This window comes from Hypanus sabinus, chromosome 8, assembly GCF_030144855.1.
Source record: "Hypanus sabinus isolate sHypSab1 chromosome 8, sHypSab1.hap1, whole genome shotgun sequence".
NCBI lineage: Eukaryota > Metazoa > Chordata > Chondrichthyes > Myliobatiformes > Dasyatidae > Hypanus > Hypanus sabinus.
In genome coordinates this window covers 40955713-40965011 of record NC_082713.1, presented here as the reverse complement: position 1 = coordinate 40965011, position 9299 = coordinate 40955713, and the positions used below count along the sequence as shown (strand labels likewise).

At 40.1% G+C, this 9299-nt stretch overlaps 1 protein-coding gene across 1 annotated transcript in view; it reads left to right on the top strand.

Moving 5' to 3' along the window:
• Nucleotides 1-70: 70 nt before the first annotated feature.
• Nucleotides 71-9299, top strand: part of LOC132398076 (ubiquitin-like protein 3) — a 31138-nt gene continuing 21909 nt past the window's right edge. Inside the window, exon 1 of the mRNA XM_059977019.1 lies at nucleotides 71-699. Within this exon, the coding sequence (XP_059833002.1) occupies nucleotides 676-699 (24 nt within the window). The 5' untranslated portion in view covers nucleotides 71-675. The remainder of the gene's footprint in view (nucleotides 700-9299) is intronic.

Below are 9299 nucleotides of genomic sequence, written 5' to 3'. Positions count from 1 at the left end.
ATAAGCAATTCAGCACAACTACATTTCCCAGTAATCACGCGTACTTGACCGGAAAAGAAGCGAAGTTCCGGAGTCGGCGACGACTATGTCGCTAGGAAGCCGACTCCGGCTCTGAACAGAACGGGCAGGCAGTGGGTGAAATAGGAGCGACCGGGAGGGTGAATATGTAGTTTATTCCCTATGGAGTCCAACCGCCGTTGGTTGTGCGGGAGAGCAGACAGTTATTGACAGGGTTTGGTGTCGGGACCTGCTGAGAGGGAAGGAATCACCCAGGCAGTGCTCGGGGCGGGGGGCAGTGACCGGGCTCGGGGAGGGGAGAACAAGGAGTTGCTGTATCATTTCTGTTAAGGTATATTACATAACCACTGCCGGCGCTTTTGCAGTGCAAAAAAAAAGCACGACCGATTAAGATCTAGCGTTGGCTGCGTTTCCAACGTCAGTGCATAGCTTCTGCCCATAAGCCTATCTTCAGTGTGCGCGTCTACAGTTATAGCCTTGCAGCCTGCAGAGTCGGTTCCTGTATTCAAAATCAAGGGCTTTCGCAGATCGAATTCCGGCCCGAGACTTGTCTCCCATCCTATCCCCACCCGGTCTCCAACGCCGCAGTCAATCCTCTTTCCTCCGACTCCAGTCTATATTAATTGCAGCATTTTAAAAGAACACAGCTGTTGCAAGATGTCATCTGCACCTATTGACAAGGTACGTTTCTGATTATGATTATTATATGGTTGGCTAAGTTGGCAGTCTTATTTTCACCGATTTGACAGCCCCCTTTTCTTGGGCGGGGTGGTTAATTGAATTTAATTTACTTTGGAATTATTCGATTGCAGTGAAGGAAGATGTAGCGTGTCGAGGATTGTATTTGCTTTGGTTTGGCAAGTGAGAGTGAAGCAAAGAATACGATTGTTCTGTTTATAACAGAAGACAGAAAGAATCCATTGGTAGATCCGACGTTTAACTGAAATTCGGAAATTACACTGAGTGAGCGTTGCAGTTTTATTGCTACAGCGACCTGGATTTGATCCTGACCTTGGTTGCAGTCTGTGTGGAGTTTGCGTGTTCCCCCAGTAAATTTGGTTTTCTTTGGATACTGAATTTCCTTTTGTATCTTAAAGATGTGCAGTTTATTAGGTCTAATGGCTCTTGTAAATTGCCTATTGTTTAAGTAAAAAATAAGTGGAGCATATGTGAAAATGAGTGGGGAAGTGAGATTAGGAGAGGGGAATAAACGTGGATCGGGATGGATGCATTGCTTTGAGAGCTGGTGCAGGTTTAATAAGCATAATGGTAGTCTGCTGCGCCTTAAAATACAAAGTAACAAAGCTCAATGTCAAATAAGTATTCTGGAATCAGAAAGAGGGTGGGGAATGGTTGATGTAGAAATGGTAGAATAAATGTGAAGATAGTGAAAAGATGTACTTGTTTCTGTTTACTGTGTTGCAGAAGTTTGTGCTGGGATTGAAAGAGGGAAGAAATTCCCAAGCAGAGGGTGCAGACTGTTGGTCAAAGGGTGTCAGTATAGTAATGATGGCAAAGGGTTTATTCTGAGAACAAATTTTCTGCATCAACATTCAAGTGATAGAGCATTTTTTGCCTTTGGGAACGGTGGTTGGTTTAGGAAGCAGGGTGGATAGAGGCTATGTCTTGATAAATGCAAAGCAGAAAGGAAGAAATTGAGAAAATGTTGGTGTTTACTTGGGATGAGGCAATGATAATAATCTTGACAAACCTTTGGAGATTAACAGATGCCATATTACTAGGTTTTCTCTTCCCTAAGAAGGGTTTGCTGTTGAGGCAATAAATTGGCAAGGAAGGGCAATGTTCTTATCTACTTGTTGGTAGACATGGAAAACATTTGAAAGAGAAGAATGTAACTGGTTTGGGCTCTTCATGCAGGTGCTCTGTTCATGCAAATAGAGACGCTGGGGATTTCGGCAATGTCGTATTGGGTACAGTGTTTCATTTCTTAATGGCATTGATGTGAATTGTTCATTGTTAAAATCTGAGGTCTATTAATGGAAGGACATTTAATCATATGACATCAGCTTAGTGTCCGTAAGTTCTGCCATAGAACTTGTTTGAATTCAAAGCATTTTTGACCCATGGGGAGGCTGTGCAGAATTAGAGCAGAAAGCTATGAGCCAGTGGAAGTCAAACGTATAATTTTACATGGGTCAAAGAGCATATCTTTGGAGCCCCTTAAGCACCTCCACAGGATGTGGGTGTTAATCTCGAGAGGGGCAGAATTGACCAGCAGGTTTCCAGTTGAGAATACTTTGGTCTATTTCTGTTTTTTCATAGCAAGATTCGTGATGCCTTAGGCATACTTGCTGCACTATTATTATGTATTCTGGGACAGAATACATGATGTTGGTCAAACCTCAGTTTGGGTGAAGGTATAGGAAAGATGTGATGGTGCTGGAGAAAGGTACATGGGATATTCATCTTGGCATGTTGCCTAGGATGGAGCAGCTCATTTATGAGGAGAAGCTAGGTCTTTTCTTCCTGGCGTGGAATAAATTGGAGGGAATGAGATTGAGATATAAACAATTGTGAAGTATATAGATAAGGTAGACTACAGGAAACTTACCAGAAGTAAATAAAACTAGAGGACATGGGTTTGAGGAAGCAAGGAATAGATTCAGAGGGAATATAAGGAGGGCCACCTTCACCCAGAGAGTGGTAAATATATGAAATGAATTGCCTGAGAGTGGTTCATCACAGCATTTAAGAAGTATCTGGATGAACAGATGACTACATGTGGACATTTGAGAAAGATCTTTTGTGATAGTACTGAGAATTTCCAGATCTATTCATTAGGGGCAAAGAAGTTCAGCATGAATGGCAAAGGAGAACCCGTTTCCCCATTAACCCAAACATTGGCCTCGTTCAACATCTTCTGTCCCACTTCTGAAGGAGCCTCTAGGTCCCCCATTGGGTTGACCAGTCACCTTAAAAATCCACAGAATTGGAGTGGAAGCAAATTATCCTTGACCCAACACTCTGTCCTAGGATTGGTTTTCTGTTTCTTCACCAGCTTTGGAGTTGGTCGTTGGTAAAGTGGTATCGTGTAAACTTTTGTCAGCACAACCACAACACTCCACGTGCATTGAGTGCTAGTCTGTAGTTGCCACAAAGATTAAACATGTGAAATTAAATGTTGCAATGTGTACAGAAACCTTTAAGTCATCTCTAGCCAGCCAAAAGCACTGGCCTGCTTTTGCAGGAAATATCCTCCCTAACACGCACCATGTCAATCTTTCCTTTGATTTTTATCTTTTTTTTTGTGTAAATACTGGCCGTTTTAGGGAAACGGGAATCCACATCCACACCTTGAGCACAGACCCATTATCTGGATGAAAGAGACTGAAGCTTTCAGTGCAAGCAGTAACTATTCTGCCGGGGTTTGGGTGACTTCTGGTTTGGTTATGTAGTTACTGTGGGTTACCATTTCCCATTTGTTCTGAGAGTTATCTCTGTATGTGATTCTTTTCTCCCTTGGCGAAAAAATGGATTGTGGTGATGAAAAAGATTATGCCCAATTTTTTTTTCATCAACATCTGTCGAACTGGCACAAAACTTATGAACCCTGCCCTATGTTTCTGAGATCTGAATTACTCACAGTAAACATCAAGAAATATTTGATCAAAGCTCCCCAAAATGTTCCTAGCTCTGTGGAAGGATGAGCAAATCAATGCCAGCATCCTTTCTCAGGCCTACATCCCCAGCATTAAAGTCCAGGATTTTCTGCCAGCTACGTTGGACTGACTATGTTGTTCAGCTGTTCAACGCAAGGATGTTAAGACATACTTCTTTTCTGACCTCTGTCGTAAAAGGTGTGCAGGCTGTTATAGAGGAAAACATTGGGATGTTTTCAAAGCATATTGCGTCATCTGCACTAACTCCTGGCTCATGACCTCTCAAGTGAAGAAGTAGCTTTTAAGATGAGCTATTGAGCGCCTTGATCATCAGGAACACTCAGAAGGCCCTTGTGAGTCATGGACGGAGGGAGCACCTCACAAGATACCCAGTTGCTTGTCCAATCAGTCACCACTTGCCCTCAACAATAATAAAGTCATTACCCACTTCAGGATTTACAAAACTGAAGTGGAAGTAAAGCTCCCTTGATTCCCTAGAGACTACCTAAGGACAAGAAGATGAGGGGACTAAATTAGTGCTAGTTGTGTGGAGGATGTAGAGGGGCTGCAACAAAAATATGTTGTTTGACTTTGTGAAACATTGAATTATAATCTAACCTTTTTGAAGTTTGATCCTTTACATCCTATGCATCGTGGCAGCACTTTTCCAGAACAGCTAATTGTGTGGTCAACGCATTCTAAAGTTTGCTGATTCCACTTGATGTAATTGCATACATTTGTCAATTAGTTACAGATGAAAGACGACATCACATCATGTAAGGTTATAAACTACAAGCTGACCAATTGCACCAGTAGGTCTGCCACTTCAACATTAACACCACATATTAGTGTTGCATAAAGCAAAAAGAAAGTACAATTTATGGCTCATATTTGCCTGACCTACTGAGTTCCTCCAGCATTTTGTGTATGTTGCATTGAAAAGGTGCTCAGTTTTGCTTGATTTCAACTTTTGAGTTAACTATGCAAAATCTGGCAACATTTTTTTTTGAAACTTTACTCCTGAATTAGTTTCTATTTAAAACCAAAACTAAAACGAAAAATCAGTGATTTTTGAAGTTTTTAGAAGTAGCAATCTTTGGAATTGTTAAAAGGGTTGAAGTTCCCATGTGTTCTGTATTCACTGTACTTTAAAGCACACCTGTGAGGAACAGCATTTCACCTAGGATTTTGAAATGCTTACACAATTTACTGTACAACGTTTTCCACACTTATAAGAACTAATTAGCAGGAAGAATTTGCAGACCCTGACAAGATTAAAATGAACAGCAGAAATAGTAAAATAAATTATTTTGGAATTTTTGCTTCAGCACATTGCGAACAATAACATTCCTTATCTTGTTTGGTTCCCGTTTCAAAAGTATTCACCTTTAGGTTGATGAAGTGCAAGATCAAGGAGCCACTTAAGTGTAATTGTAAAAAAACTAGTTTTTCTAAAGCCCAGAAGGCAAAACAGCAAACAAGTGAATATCTTAATGCACCTGGATGAAACCAGTTAAATTTCATTACTCAGTCTAGAATTTTATCTACCTGATTGTCATGTGATTGTTTTTCATTACATTGAATGATGTTTGGTTGGAGTTGTATTCATTATTAAATTCAATCCTATACCAGTGCTGGAAACTAGTAGGTATAAGAAGTCTTGAGTAATGAAACTTCTTTTAAGGTGTCATTTCAGCCATGAATTTAACAAAATGATACTTAATCTACTGTTGAAGTATGATTGGCTGTAAAACAATGTGTTTTTTTCCATAAGCTATTGAAAATACTAAATCGCTTTCTGATTTAATGCATGATATGTAAACTATTTGACATGCAGGAAAGAGGCAAAGGCAAATGATATAAGTGTTCCATATTGTTGTTTGCCAGATTTTGGGACCAACAATGCTTAATATGCTATGCAGTACTGCATAGTTTATTTAATTGTTAAAGTAAAACCTCAGGTGAAATGGTTAAACCTGGTTATCTGGTTAGACCACATTTTACATATAACTGCATTTTAGGCTGCTGTGTAATCATTAGAAGATGGAGGCTAAAAGTGCCATAGCCTAACTTCTGGAATCAAAAAAACTCTCCTGTATAGATTGAGCATTTCAAGAAGTCATTTTTTTTTTCTGGAGAGAACCTTTTTCTGCATATTATTACATTTCTATTGCATATTTAAAATTAAACTTGAGAATACTACAGTGATGTCAAATAAAAGCTGACTGATGGTAAAGTATTTTTCTTCCCTCGAAATGGCAGTGAGTGGCATGGTGCTGCAAGTATTGCCACTGTCTTTCAACTCCTGTAATCTCATTCTGTCCTCGCATGTTCACTCTGTGACCCTGAAGATGTGCTTGTTCTTTTGCTAACTATAAATTGCTCCTTTGAAGGTAGTTGGTTGCAAAATTTTGCATAATTTATTAATGGCCTTGGCTTCTAGGGAAATTAATGAGGGATTGGAATTGTTCTGAGGGAACATAAAATTGCTAGGTTAAGTGGTCATCTCCTTTGTCATATAAAATATTGTATATATAAGGCAAACCCCATACTCATTTTTAAGATAAGCTTGTTGAGGGGGAAAACTTTGGAATCATTTGGAAAGGATTTGATATACAGTGCTGGAATGTTAGGATCTTTCTCCATGCAAGTTATTCTAGGACAGAGCAGTCTGATTGCAGTAGATTGTTACGTAGAACGTTTACTGCTTCCATTGTCTTAAACAGATTGCCCTTGAAAGTCTGCATCTCAATGCTAACTTTGGCCTTTTTTTCTGGAAGGATATGTCATGAAGTTTTTTCATTTTCAATTGTGAATATTAAGCAATAAATCAACATGTTCATATAGGGGAAAATAGCAATTAGGCTTTATAATAGCAGTGAAAGTACAGGGGCTCTCTAGATTATAAATGACCCGATTTATGAAATCTGACTGCAAATTCTCCAATGCAATTTTTCAAGCTAGTAATGTCTTGTGTTGTTCATTACAACTGGGCACAATATACACTCAGTGGCCACTTTGTTAGATACACTTTGTTAGATACACTTTTAGATACACTGTGGTCTTCTACTGTAGCCTGTCCACTTCAAAGTTTGATGGGTCTTGCGATCAGAGATGCTCTTCTGCACCCCACTGTTGGAACACATGGTTATTTGAGTTACCCTCTCTTCCTGACAGTTTGAACCAGTCTGACTATTCTCTTCTGACTGCTCTCGATAACAAGGCATTTTCACCCACAGCACTACTGCTCATTGGATGCTGTTTTGTTTATTGCACCATTCTCTGTAGAGACAGTTGTGCATGAAAATCCCAAGAGATCAGGAGTTTCTGATCCCGTGTGGAACCAAGCTCTACACTGAAAGTTGCTTAGATCACATTTCTTCCCTATTCTGATGCTTGGCCTGAACAACTAAACCTCTTGACCATGTCTGTGTGCTTTTTTTTATGCATTAAGTTACAACCACATGATTGGCTGATTAGATATTTGCATTAATGAGCAGATGTGCCTAATAAAGCGGCTACTGAGTGTATTTTCCATTAGTTTAATTAATGTTAGGATTATTCAATGACATGAAAAATTGAAAGCAAATGTATATAAAGTGATTCCAGTTGATTACTGTAGAAAATTTGACATTTCTGATTTGCAGAGAAATTGGCTAATGTGCAGTGCTCAAGATGTTGAAGGGCAGGAGTTGTTTAAACAGACAGCCATGGCTAAAACTAGGAAATTAGCTCCATGCACTGGAATATACATATCACAGAAGTGATATGTATATTTGCAGTATTGTGGTTCATGACTTCAGTGGAGAAGTGTATTACTTTATTGTTATCTGATTTATTACAGATTTACATAGCTAATATGCTGCAAAAGTGTTTTTTTTTGATATTTCAGGAAGATGGATTCTTAGGCAATATATACAGTGGTTAACTGTAACATTCTGTTAAGCAATCCTGAGTCAACTTTATGGACTTAGTATGTGTTTCTTGCCTTTTTCCTGAGCTCCTGATTACTTTAAAAGGCTGGGGTGTAATTGTAAATAGCTTTTTGTTAATATACTTAGGGTTGTGAAACTATTAAAAGAAAAGTTAACCTCATGGTTTTGGCCATGGCTGTTTGTTTAAATCAACCTCCCTCTATAATGAGGCAACCAAAGTTGAATGCAATATTTCAGATATGACCAAACTAGATACAGCTGCAACATAACTTCCCAATTCTTATAGTTCCTTAATTAATGAGGACAAACATGCTATCTGCTGCCTTTACCACCCTATCAACCTGTGTAGGAATTTTCAGGGAGCTGTGGATTTGGATTCTAAGGTCCCTCTGTACATCAACATTTGCATCATACAGCAGGTGCTCTCTACAGTTACCCAATGAGGTAACCATAGCCTATGATCAGGAGCAGATGTCATCAGGTGGTGCCCAACCATCATAGAATGTTTTGACCCTTAACCACTACACTCTGCAGTTGGCAGGTCAGCAGTGGTGGCCAAGTCACTGCCCGTCTGCTCCTGACTTTCAGCTCAACTCTCACCTGCTCCATATCTAGCAGGAGGCTCTTTCTGCTTCCTCCCCCATCCTGTGAGCTGCTTGCTTCTTACTCTTTTTATCAAGGCCCAGCACAGACAGCAACCTCCATCCGACTTTGCTGGGAACCTTCTACAGCCAGTCTCCATGGGGAATAGCCACATCTGCCATCCTTTGTCCCTGCACTCCTGGACTAAGGACTGGTACTTCCTCTCTTCCTCTCTCCCTCCTTGTATCCTTCCTCCCACGGTACTGTGAGCTCCACCAGAATGATTTTCTTGTCTTTGAAGGACCACAGTATGATGTCTAGTCGAAGTGTGGTTTGCAGCTTCCACCCCACATTGACCGTCATCTCCCTTGATTTGGCAGTTTGCAGCAGATTGGATTTAGGGCCATCATTTTCATCATGCCAGTCGTATCAGAGGCCTGTTTGCCTCTCTGCCAGCTGGTCTTTTTTAACATCTGTCCTGCACTAGTGTGTCAGCATGAGACAGCAGGATGTTGTCAAGACGCCATCTGTACCATCCTTGTGTTAAAGCTATTTTGCATCCTGACAGTATGTGTGCCAGTGAACCCCGCTGACCACACAAGGGTATTACCATTAACAGTGTACTGTCCCTTTACATTTGATCTCCCAAATTGATTGACCATGGAGCTGGATAGTGTTGATCAGGACAGAACCTAATGCCTATTTTATCTGATCTGGTCCAAGAGGAAGTTTATGCTGTCACTTTCTGGGTGGAAAAGATGGTTCAGATATTTAATAATTTTTTAAAATTTAAAAATGAGGGGAGAACTTCATGAGTTTTAATCAGCCTCTCATTCAGCATGTTGCTGGGTTGTCTCCTGTGTACTCAACCAACTGATCCCTAAAGTACAAGATTATTCACTTGTCACTCCTGGCTCTTGCAGAATCAAAAATGTTGTGCTTGATATATAGATCTACCTTCCATGTGCTAGCTGAAACTTCAAAAATGAGGGAAGTGTCTTCGATTAGTGAGTATTCGCAATTGGATTTAGAATAACCTAGCTCTCTTTGGTTTGGATATTTAGGCAAGGCTGGATAGTCATTTGCATGTGATGGGGCATGTAGGACATGGACCCTAATTAAGATGCTAACTGCAGTTCCTCAT